The 14,971-nt window shown below is 36.6% G+C and overlaps 1 protein-coding gene across 2 annotated transcripts in view; it reads right to left on the bottom strand.

Moving 5' to 3' along the window:
* Positions 1-14,971, bottom strand: part of pdzd2 (PDZ domain containing 2) — an 86,119-nt gene that overhangs the window by 21,174 nt on the left and 49,974 nt on the right. For both annotated transcript variants that reach the window (XM_084115453.1, XM_084115454.1), the window contains 3 exons: positions 10,620-10,765; positions 5,509-5,641; positions 5,044-5,214 (listed from right to left, as the gene is read on the bottom strand). In XM_084115453.1, coding sequence (XP_083971579.1) covers positions 5,044-5,214; positions 5,509-5,641; positions 10,620-10,765 — 450 coding nt within the window. The remainder of the gene's footprint in view (positions 1-5,043; positions 5,215-5,508; positions 5,642-10,619; positions 10,766-14,971) is intronic.

A 14,971-nucleotide genomic window follows, 5' to 3' on the forward strand; every position in this document is an offset into this window, starting at 1 on the left:
TTGACCAACCCCAAACTTTTGAACGGTAGTGCACATTGATGTTTTTGGCAGCAAATTAAATGTGCAAATTTAATAATAATTGATGCTATTTTTTTTTTATTAGCATGGGACTATATAATTGTGTTTATCTCTGGTTTTATATTGTAACCACTAAATATGCAAAGCACTTTGCAGTAGAAAATTCTGGGTCAAATTCAAAAGGTTCTGCATGCTTAAATGATCACTAATAACTCTAAACATAAAATGCAATTAAGTGATTGTGTTAATTAACAGCAATTATATAGTTAACGTTACATGTTCAGAAGTCTTTGGCCTCGTTTACACTGCAAGTCTTGATGGCCAATTCTGATTTGTTGCCTATATCCGATTTTTTTGACTGTCTGTTTACACGTTCTTTAAATTGTGTGACCCATATCCAATTCATGTGTTTACACTTGCCATATAGGCTACTATCTGAAACATATTGCGCATGCTTAAAGGGTTAAATTCTCTTGCACAAATGGAAGAATACAAAATGTTTCATGCTCTGCGATATGCGAAGTTGCCAAACACCACTTTTGAATAAGAAACAATGTCTATAAAACTCGTTAAAACTCCACAAATCACAAGCGTATCGGTGCGAACACTTGTTAAACAGCATATAGCCTACACACACCTGAACTTGACTGCACATCACATATTTGACATTATTGATACTGCTTTCATTCGTAATGCAACGGACTGATCTACGGCACATAAGGGTTATTGGGCTGTTCACTGTTATACAATAAAAAGCCTGCACAGCGACAGGAAATAGAAATAAAGACAAAAAAAAAATGCCTAGTGCCTGTACTTACACAACACTGACAGTGGAGTTGCGCTCAGGAGTAGAGCAGCTGTGGACAATTTTCTTTTTTGAGCGGCCGCGGACGAATTCTTTCTATGCACACACAATATTACATCACACTCTGCGCGTATGTTTTAAAAAATATAATTGAAAAATAGTCCTAGCACTTTTTAAATTTAAATAGCCCACTTAAAGTGTTTATTACAAATAAATTACTAAATGTTTAAAATGAATAAATGTAAATGAACAAAATTGTCATTACATTTAAAGTCCTGTGAAAACACTTCACGTGCCCCTCTCCACATTCCTCTCCTACGATGACACAACGTTTCGTCGGGTCATCCGTCCCTTTGCAGAAGCGCGTCGGGGTTTCTCTCGTCGTTAAACCGCGGAGACGTTGCCTAATGCCTCAGAAAATCCGATCTGCCTGTTTACATGACAGTCGCATTGGCACATATCCGATTTATTTCCACATACGAATGAGGCCTGAAACCGATCTGGAAATATCCGAATGCATGCGTTTTTTTCCTGTTTACACTGTCATAGAACACATCCGATCTGTGTCACATATGAGCAAAAAATCGGAATTGGGTCACATTTCACTGGCAGTGTAAACGAGGCCTTTGTTAGCTACGACTGCAGATATTTAGCCCAGCAAAAATTCTGCATAATATAAGGTTGATTATATTGATTATGGCTGTTGTGAAAAACTAAACTAAAGTGTTTTCCAACCCTTCCAAACATCTTAGCTTGAACAATGAGTTTCGGTTCATCACACAGCTCCTGTGTCCTGAAAAAACAAGTTTGAACAGCAACATATAGGGAAAGATTCACTGCTCTCTTTTCAGGCATACAGACATGAAGCCCTTCCCTCCGTTGTCAGAAATGAGATCTGTCTCCTGCATGAACAAGCTAGACTGCGCTGTTGCAGGTGAGCCTGTGGGCTTCCTCAAACCCCACACCTCCGTGCCTCACAGGACTCAACGTGACAGTCACAGCTGCGTTCATCTTCCAGATCATTCCCTTTCCTATTTTGATGAAAATGTTTTTTCCCTCCCTCCCTTTGTCTCATCAAAACCACATAGCCTGACACTTCAGAACAGATCTGGAGACACACCTAATACTGTCAGCACAGGACGCCCACATAATAGCAACCGCTCAGCACCCTCTTCTGCTATGGCAGCTTGCTGAAAGGGAGTGTGAGAACAGTTTGGACAGGTGTTTGGATTCGGAATGGAAAACCGAAAGGGGAAAGCAAACATATGGCAAACTGAAAAATTGATTGGCCTAATTACACTCCCCGTTTTATTTTCTGCCTTATAACTTAATGATAGGGCTCTCACACTTTTAGACCAATGAATTTCCATTGCTTTGCCTTTTCCAGGCATACATTATTATTGAATAAGGATTTTTAAAACCCATTTATCAAGATCACACTCACAAAAAAAACATTTCTGGATGGTGAATTATTTGAAAGCAGGCCATACTGAGGGGGAAATAATTTGCTGATCACTGATGCATAGTTGTTCTTGCATAATGCAACCAACAGCTATGAGTGAAAGCCATACACGTGTGAATGCTGCTGAGCTCTAGCACAATCCTGCAAAAGATGAGCAGTGTATTCAATTTATGGATATTCTATTCGATCTGTCAGCTTGTTACTGAATGCAAAAGATGCACTTTGTTATTAAAACAAGGTTAAAAAAAAAAGTGTAATTTACTTCCCAAAAAAAGCAATAACAAAAACAACAAAAGTTTGTTTTAGTGCGGATGTTGTACTGTAGTTGCTGTAATTTTCACAATCAGAATTTCTCATGACTTTTCCAGGTCTGGAAATGATAAATCACAATTTTCTTCTACATTTTTAATGTGATAACTAAATAGAAAGCCACAATGTAGCACTTCAAAATCATAGGACCTATGAAAAACAACATCTGCAAAGTTATAATAAAAACAAACATAGCACATGACAGGAAGTCCTTCTGACAAGTACCAGGTCAATAAATCATGGGAAACTATACTGTTTATTCCTCCTTCAGTCCCAATCACTCTTTAAGAGCTCCCACTCGGTCATTCATTAAAGACTAAAGCCTGGAGGGAGAGAACAGCTCACTGGAGACTAGAGAACACAGGATGAGAGGAAACTACAGGCTCCTTAAACCTCATCATCATGTCCCATAAGCCTTTATTTACAAGTATTCATCTTTTCAGCGGCGAAGGGAATCCTATTGATGTTTAACTAGGCTAAGATGGTCTTTGTCTAGCGACACAAAGATCCTCAGTAGGGCTGGGCGATGTGGACAAAAAAAAAAAAAAAAAAAAAAAAAAAATCTCTGTATTTTTTTGATTCTATTTGGATAAAAATATTTCATATCCTGCAAAATGTTGTCCAACAAACAATGTTCATATTGAAGGCGATGAAAACAAATATAGTGAATGTAACCATGTAGGCTATGTTATATATTATGTGCAATAAAAGAAGTTAAAACTGCATTACATTCTAACGTTGCAACAACATTACAATCTACAAACAAAAACAATGATTTTTAAAGTAGAAGTTAAATTCACAAAACTGAAAATGAAAATAAAAAAGAGGAACACACATTCCCTCATCTGAGCTTATTAATTATACTAGCCTACATTTGATTACCCCATTACAATGGGTGCTTTACAGTTACTGCTATGCTATCATAAAAATACACTTTGTAGGTTTAAAATTCAACTTATGGCACATTTAATGTCCAACAACAAATATTTTAGCGAAATGTATATTTTAGTCAGAATTATTCCACTCCGTCTGTTTGGCGTGTATGCGCCCAGCGGCGCTCGTTGACTAAAGTCTGTGAAGTTTTGCGTAGACTCGCTTGCATAAGGCTCATCCACTCCTGACAACAAAATGGAAATATTTGCATGACTTTCTAACATTTACAAATGGAGATTATACCTGTGAAATGTAAGTTATGCACTAAGGAAAGCACTACCTCTCAAACGCATTAAACAGTACAAGTATCTGTCAGAGGATCTGACAGATCAAGCCGCTTTAATCTATACGCATTAACTATATCTATCTACCTGCCCATCTACAAATCCATCCATCCATCCATCTACCTATCGATCCACCTACTGTACCTATCTACCCATCAAGTCATGTACATTTAGTGCTATAAATGGAACTATATACAGTATCTGTTACTGTGTTGTTTGCTATTTTTAAGCTTAAAAATGGTCACTATAAGTAAATTACTAATAGGCACTAGAACATCATAAAATAAAATTGGTCAAAAGTTTTTTGTTCTACAGTAAAACAAATCCAAGCTTTAATGCCCCAGATTCACGGCTATGTTCAGCAGGAGCCGTGGAATGCTAATGCAATTAGACAGCAGGCGGGACGGTTGCTCTTTTTCATTTTTTGATTCCGAAAGCAAGATATGCAGTATAGACGCAGTGGGGGGCGGTGGTGAATGACCCACTTTACTCTGCACCGCAAAACATCTCAACCAGAGCACCATGGGCGCTGCTCTACAAAACAGCCGCTCAAGAGTTTAACCCTAATACGTTGAGTTGTGTGGTCCTGTCAGTGTGCCATTGAAACGGTTAACGGCCGGCATTAGCCTTGTTGTCATCACTGATCACCAAACCAGCGCAACGTCTCATTTTGTATTGATTAAACATTAACGCTGTGTGGCATTAGTGATTTGATGCACGCCTGCTTGCGCAGAACAAATGAATAATTTGTTATCTGTGACGAAACAAACAAATGCTGATCCAATGGCTGCTTGGATAAGCAGTGGCACTAATATTTTTCTGGCAAAACAACAGATAAAACCTCAAGAACATAAAATGGGGCCCTGGCACACAGATCAAAAGAAGCAAACAGATAAAGCAACTGTGCTATCTCTAAAGCAGTATTTTAAAATCACGACGTGCTGCGGGTATTTTGATTTTCCTAAAAAATATATGGAAAAGCTTGTTCTTTTCAGACAAAACATGGAAGTGCATTCACTTTTTATCAAACACCTCAACAAGGAGAATGACTACACATACTCACACTAACAAACAGATTATTATAAAGCACTGAACATTTAACCACAAAGCAAACTTTTAATCATAAACACTCTTCTACCAAAAACAGAAAACAGTCTGTTCTAACTCGTCCTGAGGGCAGCACCAGATGAAAGTGGCAGATAATCAGGCTGATAGGCGGCAAGCATACGTACCAAGTCCTGGGTGGGCAGTGAAAGACTGCTGGCCCTCACGTCCTCCATGTCCGGCTCCATATTCTCCTTCTCCTCCCCGGGGGAGGGAGAGGCGTCCGGACCAGAGCACGTGCTCACTAGGTCGGGCAAGCTGGTGGAAGGATACTTGTGGAAGTCCACTTCGGATTCATCCTGGGAAAGGAAGGAAGAGCAGCTGAAGAGAAGAGAGATGTTGTGTGCCGTTGAGCAGCCTGTGAGTATTTTTAACTTTATCTCAGAAAGCCGAGCGGCAAGCCCATCAGCGCTTCACTCTTCAATTTTTTAGCTCCTACAAGCATCTGCCTGTGACATCTTTATGTGCTTGAACGGCTGACACACTTTATACGAAGAACACATCAAGAACAGCTCATGATTTGTGTGCGAAGATACTTCCCCCGTGCAGTGACACACACTTATTGATATACTGTATTGTAAGGCCAAACTCACCCTGCTGGCCACCACCAGCTGCACGAGTCCAGCAGTGGAGCGCAGGATGGCTACAGCCTCCTGGTGTGAGAGTCCAACAAGGGAGTGACCGTTTATCATAAGTAACTCATCGCCTGCCTTCAGACGGCCATCTCTGAAATCAAAAAAGAAGCAGAAGCAGAGAAACATGATCAGGACATTCCCATATATAAAAAAAGAACAAGCAGCATACACTCCTCATGTCACGTCAGCTATTTAAGTGAAATGTTAATTGGATGTTAATCAGGAATTGATTGGATCACTATAAGCGGTTACTATATGACAGGTAGCTTGATGACAACCAGAGAAAATGACAATCTGTGATTATTCCTGATGAAAGGCTAGGGTTTTCAAACTGGAGTCTGTTGTTATTGTTGACTAAAACAATAAAATAAAAAAATACTGAAATAAAGCTGAAAAAAAATTTTTTTTTATATATATATTAAATGAAAAGCAAGCAAAAAATAACTGAAAGTTTAAGCACTAAAATGACTAAAACTGAAGTGAAAATAAATTAGAGCTAAATATAATATACAAAAAAATAAAAAAATAAAAAAATAAATAAACTAAATATTAAAACCAGATATAAGTAGTTGTTTGAAATGTCTGGGGGAAAAAACACTTCTCTAATGAATCAATCACAGCAAGTCCAGGAATGTGTATTAAGAAAGTAAATACCTAAATGTATTTGAACCAAGAGAATATAGAACATAATTCAAACTAATTTTATACTTAACATCCTTGAAGCCCATTTGTCATGGGAAGAGAGCAGGAATTATCTACTCTTGGAGCTTCAAAACTTTCTAAAATAATTTCTGGATTTATTTGTCTACAAGGTGCAAATATCTAAATTATGCAATAGCTATTGTGTTCAGGGTGAAATGAAACCAGTTTCATCATGCTTTATCAAGAAAAAGCACAAAGCAGTATTCATTTCGTTGATGAATAATTCGTTTTTGTCAACAACATTTTGAAAACGATATGATAACTAATAAAAAACTGTTTTTGATGACAAAAACTATAATGGCAATCTATTGACTTTCTCAACGAATAAGAACAAGATGAAAATGTTAGGGAGGGACAATTTGCGAAGAGACTCTTCGAATTTGCGTGGTAGGAAGGTTAGATGCGCACATGCGGTGGGTTAATAGGATACAATTGCTGCATGACTTATAAAATGTTTAAAAATGTCAACATCTGTGAAAAAGAGAAAAACAGACATGCGGATAAATTTCCCATTTGATGTCAGGAAAACAAGACCATTTGTAAACCATATGGAGTAACGTAACAATCTCTGGGAAAACACAAAGAAATTTACAATACAATACAGGGCTCGACAATAAGGACTGAACGATGGCCCAGGACAATTGAAGGAATCATTTGACAAAGCTTTTATCATGCATTTGCCAATTTAAATATTAAAGCAATTTTAAACTATTCAAGTGAAAGAAGACGTGAAAGAGAACTCAATTGGAAATGGTGCCTCTCTGACAGCATAAAAGTGCTGAATTGAGTTTCCTTTCGCTTCTTATTGCGCTTAAAAGGACATATACACACAACAACAATTTCTAACTGCCTGTTTTGGTGAGTATTCATTTAAACAGAGTTGGTTATATCTTAAGTGAAAGTAAACAGTTGGGAGAAAATCGGATGTGTATCAGTGGAGCTGTGCATTAGTTCCTTAGTTTCCTTATAAACCTGCTGCTGTCCCTAATGTTAATTCAAACGACAAAACACAAAGAGAAAATCACTCACTGCTCTTGACTGAGTAACTTTAGTAGCTTTAATAAGGATTTATACAAGGAAGAATATGCACTATTTTACATTTGATTACTTTATTCAATTTCTGTAATATTTCTTACCTGAATACTACTGTTAGACCTACTTGACAAACTTAAAGCACAATTTATTTCTTTTATATCTTCGTTCAAATGTATTTATTTGTCTCTTATTTGTTTCTTATCTAATGTAGATATGATATCTTATGATATTTAGTCGACTAAAACTAGACTAACAATTCAGATTACTAAAATATGACAAAAACTAAATGGCATTTTAGTCAAAAGACTATGGCTAAAACTAAATCAAATTAACAGTGCCATTATAAAGACAGCTCTGTCTCTGCTACATTCTTCCATTTCCAAATGTCTTCAGACAGTTTCGATTCTTCCAGCCTGACCACTCAACTGAGGCTTATTACGATGAACAGTGTGCAGTGAAGAGAGAAAGATTCAAAATCTGAAAGCCTCTCACTGGTCAAAATCCTCAGGGCTTCAGTCACAGATGAAGGAATCTGAGGTTATCTCAGAGTTAGTTGTTATATAAGAGCAGGAAACTTCATAACAACCCATATCATGCTGCACTGATGGCCCTGAATCTGACCACCTCTTGAGCCACACTAAAAAGAAAGATTTGGAAAGCAGCCAGTTTGACCAATATGCATGATTCATGTCTATAGGTTTCTCAGAAATGGCCCCCATTAAAACTATGTGGGAGGAAATGCAGAACTGTTAAATTATAACAATAAACCCTAGTGCTGGTCATACCAAAAATAGCCTGCTTTGACTGTAGGCACTGTGGGGGAGCTGCGTATGTACTTTCCAACAGATCTGCAACAACTCATGAATTTGTATATCCTGTAATCAATTAATTTTTTCGGGTCTCAAGGCAAAGCCACAGGGGCTCATTTTCCCTAAACACATTTATTTAATTTAGCACATCATCTAGGGGGAGTAATTCAATTTTTTTTAGACAGCAAGGGTTTATTTTAGCTTTTGGCTCATTACCATCAGGTTGTTGTGTTTCCCTTTAAACTTCGCCAAAGTGTGCATTAATGAATCACAAAGGGAAGCAAGTCAGCAAATTCTCCAACGTTACAGCTTAAAACACAGTTTAAGGGCCAATTCACATGTAGACGGAGAGGGAAATATTTTTATTAAAAAAGACCTCACAATTGTTATTGTGTGTTTGTAGAAATTGAAGGGATATACAGTATCATGTTAGAATCCTATGCTGGCTCTGTCTAGCTTTGCTAAATGACAGCTATTTGCTTACATAACCTGGTACTGCAAAGCACTAGAGGTAGAAATCTCAGCGATATTTCACCGATACCTGGGTCATGATATGATATCCTAAATTTAGTTTAGTGTAGATTTATTCAAAATTCCCCTCTCAAAATATAATAAAATAAAAATCTAAACCACAGATTTGCCGATATTGTTAAAATATCATTATTACTGATATGATACCAATATTTATTTTTAGTTTAACAGTGTCTGTAAATATTGAATATTTTATTGTGCATGCTCATTTCACTTGCTTTTGGATTACCTATGTCATCATCTAACCCTTATAAAATGAATCATTAAAACACCAAGCATTTAAAAACACAGTTAAAAATTGATATCAGCAAATGATCCATTATCGGCCATAACATGAAAATAATTATCAGCTTATTGTAATAGCCAGAATTTTAATATTGCCACATCCCTAATTATATAACATTATATTTTCATTTATTCTTATTTTGGATTAGGGTAGGTTGGGACTTTGCTTGAGTAAGTGTACATCAAGTGTACATTGACTTAATACATTGTAAATTTACTTACAGTAGCTATGTTTCCATCCATAGTTGATCTTATGTGCAAAACTGGAATCGCATAAAACATTTGCGAATAAAGCAAATGTTTCCATCGAGTGAGCTGAAGAGCTGAATTTGTCACTTCCTAATAAACTGGCACTTAATATTAGCCTGACTACGTCAAGACTTCCTACTTCCGCTCAATTTCATTTCGCTTCTGTACTCAGTCTGATACAGCGTAATAGCTTTCCGTTTTTCTACGGTCTGAAAACAGCCGGGCCAATCAACGAACAGAGGGCGGGCTGAGAGCCGTGACGTAGATGCTGATTGTACCGTGGATACATAGATTTACTTCACATAATCTGCAAAAGTCGTTCACAGCCATGTTTACTCCGGTATTTCGCTCGATGGTTTTGTTTTCGCATCATACATGTGTTTACAGTGGAAGTTAGATGCGGCTGAGCATGCGCATAACACACGCCATAACCAAACGTTATGTGATTGGCTTACGGGTAACCAATGATTTTAAACATCAGACAAGCGCCCCCCCGCGAGAAAGAAAACGCTTTTCAATTGTGCCATAGCCTTGGTATTACCAGGCTAACTTAATATCACTTAGTAGAAGAAACCAATGTATATAATAATTTAGTATAATAAATTGATAAAACTTGCGTCTCAGAGTGCGCTGACGAAACGCAATAAAGTTATCTTGCTTTCGGAGGCAGATGCTGCTGTTTGGGAATGCAGTCATGTAAGACAGTTCTGTCAGGTAATTATACCAAACCACTTTGACGACAGTCTTTTGCTCAGGCGTTTCAGAACAACCAAAACAGCATTTCAGATGCTGTGCAACAAGATCGGTCTGCTGGTTAGTCCAGTTATGCCGTTCCATCGCAAAGTCACAAGGCTTTTTTTTATGAGCATCGAGTTTTCATCACAGTTTATGTCTGTTTTCTTGTCGTATAAAAAGTTTTTTAGAATTTATGCACATTTTATCATTTCCATCCAGAGTTTTTTTAATGAAATATCCAAAAATGTGCATAAAAATAGCTGGGTGTAAACAGAGCTATTGACTCATTATTTCCAAAAACATTCATGTAAATAATATTACTAAAAGTGATGATTCTTTGGCATGTGAATATCACAGTATTGTGATGTAAAATGCTCTGAAATAATATTTTTCACTATCCCTACACATTGTTAAATTAGACAGTAGACATACTGTCAACAGGACAGCAAACGCTAGCAGTACAGAGCATTATGACTACAACTACTGAAGCTTCTGATACCTTGTGAACTGGTCAATATCCTACATATGGCAGCGTGACTGGATATTTTCTGTGCATCCATATAAGGGTGTCACAATGCCTTTGAAGATGAATGAATATCGCAGAGGGCACTCAAGACTTTCTGACGCTTGCATATGTATGAGATGTTGATTGAGAAGTATCACCACGGCACCTACTGTTGCCAAGGCAGCAGCTGAAAACCTTTGCTAATGAAAGCCGTTTACCTCTGTGCAGCTCCTCCCTCCTCCACGTGGGCCACGATGATCCCGTGAGGAGAGCGTTTGGACCCTCGCCCGCCCGTGATCTGGATTCCCAGTCCGTCTTGACCCTTCACCATGTGCATCTTCCAGATCTGGCTGCCCTCACAGGGCTGTAGATGAGAAGAGGGGAACAATCAGTGTGGCAGCTGTTTTGTGGCTTTAACTTCAATTACAGTTCTCCAACTGTTTCCCATTTTATACTGCATTTCATGCAAAACAAACAACAACAACCAATAATCTTTGAACAGATCATTCAGCAAATTAAGACACATTATTGTTTATATAATTCCAGTAAATGTACAGCCTATTTCCCTAAGATAAGAAAAAAGGCTTTGTAAAGTTAAGCGTAAGAACTTAAGCATTTTCCATGATTTACTTTTTCTTTTTTAATCCAGGCTTACTTCTTCCTTTGAAAAGGCCATTTATCAGAAGAAGGGAAACTTGAAGGGCACGTTTCTGACAGTTTCAAGAGCCATTTCTCTCACTGTCTGAGCTGCACTTCATCATTCACTATTACTGTTCATTAATGATGAATTCAGGTTCATTAAATAACAGAACCGAATTTTAAGTGACAATGTTTTGGATTAGGTGGGTTAAAGCTAACATATATTTATAATAGATTATGCACTTTGTTCTCACATCCTGTCTCCTCTTGCATTCATTTTTGTGATTTTTGCCTATTATGATGGCTAAACAACTAAAAAAACGGGTTATTATTCTCTGCTTTCAAAATAAGTGACAGTTTTATTATGAGGTTAAATGGACCTGATCCTGTTTCTCAACTCCAGTTGTAGAAAAAACAGACTTCTTCCTAACTGTACTTCATATGTACAATATGGTTTAAAAGTCCATTACATACAATAATGTCATGACATTCAGAGTGTTTTTTCCCCAGTCAGGCAGGCTTCAAATGCATGAATTAATTTCAGCCACTGAGCCATTTATATCTTTTGTGCCTGACATCAAAGCTTTTCTAACAGTAACACTAAGACAAAAGCCCATAAATGTTCAAACACCATTTTAAAGACGGGTCATGAAATAATATATATTTATTTAAAAAATATATATTTTTTAAAATATTCAGAAATAAAGTATTACCTTATACCAAAAATGTATGCACCTCTTGATGATGCAGTGATGATGCACCCTAAATGATGCAGTGTGTAGCTTTTCATTTCTTAAAAAAAAACAAAAAAAACGTGTAGGATACAAGATATTGACCAAAAATTGATGGAAATAAACGTTATTTCCATCAATTTTTGGTCAATATCTTGTATCCTACACGTTTTTTTTGTTTTTTTTTAAGAAATGAAAAGCTACACACTGCATCATTTAGGGTTAGAAGAACTGTTGCCAAACATATTACATACTAGAAACATAACAATTCCAGCAATAATTATCCAATCATAGACATATGTATTTGCCTATTTAAATGGGTTTTTTTTTTTGTCCGGGCAGTGTATATTAAAATAGAATACAGTTGTTTTAGTTGTGTTAAATAATATTTCACAATATTACTGTTTTACTGTATTTTTTATCAAATAAATGCAGCCTTGCTGAGCATAAGAGACTTCTTTTAAGAACATAAAAAGTACTGACCCAAAACTTTTGAACAGTAGTGCATGTCTGATTATATAGCCTAGATGGAGGGTGCTGGAGGTTGAGTAACCTGCTTGGAAAAACTCATTATTTTTGCAATTCCGCTTGGTGCCTCTTGTGGCGCAGATGCACACTTTACCTTTAACACTTCTTCCCAAAATGACAGTTGGGTTAGCACACACCTCTGGACTACAAACATGCTGCAACTTGTTCACATTTCCTTTGAAATCTGTCTAGGAGAGGGGCATGTTCTCAAGGAAAGCCTGTCGGCGGGGTGAATCACCGACACAGGATATTTCACGGAGATGGTCTGCTGCCTCTCTTCTCACGTTCTCATGCTTTTCCTGTTCACTGCCAAAATAAGCTTACACGTCCTCCCTCTGACATGTTCACAACACGCTTGCACAGACACATTAATGCTACTAATTACTCGCATGGTAATCTCACTGTATGTCTAGGAAACTTATTTTATCACAATTTGGAAAAGTGTATTTGAGAGGGAACATGCCTACAAACTAATTAATGTTACACATAGATTATGTTTCCTGTCAACTGGACTGTGAAGTCAGTTATAACCGATTAGTTATCAGTGTGTACACATCTAGATTCTTCAGATAAAAACACTATGACTTGTTCTTCTTTGATATTGTGGTTGGTGAGCTGCAACACAACGGTGACATACACATTCTGGATGAGATATTGCATTGCTCCAAGATAATGTGACTAATTTCAGTGGCTCGAGGAGTTAGTCGTCAACTTTAAAATGATTTTTGGTTTGCTTGTAAAACTGCCATTACGTAACATGATTTTAACTATTTAGATAATCCATTGAAAATGGTAAAAAGCAGATTTTCTCTTTCGCCAGCTATCTCTAAACTCCTAAAAACCTTATTACCTTTTGTTTTACCTATTTGGAAATGAGACATTTGTACCAGTCGCACTGAGACATTTCAAATGATACCAAGCATTTATAAAACTGGATGATAATTGTTAACATTTAAACCATATAGATTGTGTGTAAATCTCAGGTGATTTTAGCATAAGAGATAGAGGGTGGGGGAAGAGGGAAAGAGATGTATTCTGAGGTGAGACTTTTGTCTCAAATATTTAACCATGTAGCCTACTTATATTAAAATCGCAAACATTTTAAAATAAAACTTAAAATTGACAAAAACAATGCCTTTTCTTTTGCATTTAAATTTTAATACAATAAATCTTGCAAGTCACAAAGAACTTGTTTTTCCACCTCCACGAATGAGACGAGTGCTGTTCATTATGTCGCCTTGTTGAGGTAAATTGTAGTTTTACTTGATTTACCCCGCGGCCTTAAAGTAAAAATATGACACTGAAAAAAAGTAGTATTTAATTAAATACATTTATGGTGAGATTACTACATTTTATTTAATTAAACGCATTTATGGTGAAATTACTACATTTTCAGGTCAATCTGTGTTCATTTTGACCACGAAACATGCGCTGTCACTTTAATTCAGTGTTTGCAGCACAGCAAAAATAGACTCGGTGCGGAAACGATCGCTGCACTGCTATATATGCAAACGGAGTATGTGTGAAACAGGCGTTACACTTCTAAAAACATTTTTTTTATAATATCTGGGGCCCCTTTCTTAGGTATCTTTTTAAGAGTTGTAAATTGGATTGAGCACTTATGTAATAAGGATAACTTTATTCTTTTATACATTCACTCCGTTTTCAATGTTTTACTGAAGTTGCCCGGGATTAAGTATGTTTTTTGTTTAATTCTTTATTGTATATGGCTTTGTTTAACGTGTATATATATTTTTATTTTATCTGGTGCGTGTTCGGGGAGGAGGGGGGTGTTTGAGGTGTTCTTTTTGTGTGTGTTTATGTATACTATACTTTTTGTATATATATATTATGTGATACTTTAATTTGATCTGATTTGTGTATGTATAAAAACTGTTATAAATTGTATAAATTGTATATATATATATATAAACCCACCTCTAGTCCTTCAAAGAGCGTCTCAATGGCGAGAATGGGAAAACTTTTTTTAAAATATCATTTTAAATGTAAGTTAAGGACACAGTTATACAATTAAGCATATTGATTCAGTCTGTTGTCCTTTCATGTGGCTTTCTGAAAATGGCTCGTTACAGAATCCCATGGAAACCGCACCTTGTTGGTCTTTGAAATGCTGTGTGATTGTTCAAAATCAGACGCATACAGCTTTTTTGGGATGATCCCTCCAAGCAGTTCTTCCAACCACTGGCACATGGATACATCTAGAAGAACCCTTATGGGTTATTTTGAGTGAGCCACTCAGTTTAAGGTCACAATACTTACTAGACTTGCTCCAAGTAACACTAGCGGTCCCAATGGAGAATCAAATCGGAAACATATGCAGTTAGCCGCACTGTGGGGTCCAAACTTCTAATTACATGATGAGCATCAACCAACCACTCTTTCATCCTCAAAGCAAAGTCAATGGCAAATGTTTGAATCTGTGGACTTAAAGGGCGCTTCCAAAGATTTTAAAGTGTCCTCTTTTCTGTTTGTTTGCTTGTTTATTTAGCACATTTTTTTGCACCATATTCTGTGTAACTTTCCTTCAGATACAACAGACTTCAGACAGCTTGACTTTATAATATAGAATGTATTATAATACGTACCATTTTATAACAATGAAACAATTTTGTGATATATAATATAGCTTTATAATATCAAATATATATTTA

Source organism: Abramis brama (assembly GCF_963993115.1).
Source record: "Abramis brama genome assembly, chromosome: 5".
Lineage (NCBI taxonomy): Eukaryota > Metazoa > Chordata > Actinopteri > Cypriniformes > Leuciscidae > Abramis > Abramis brama.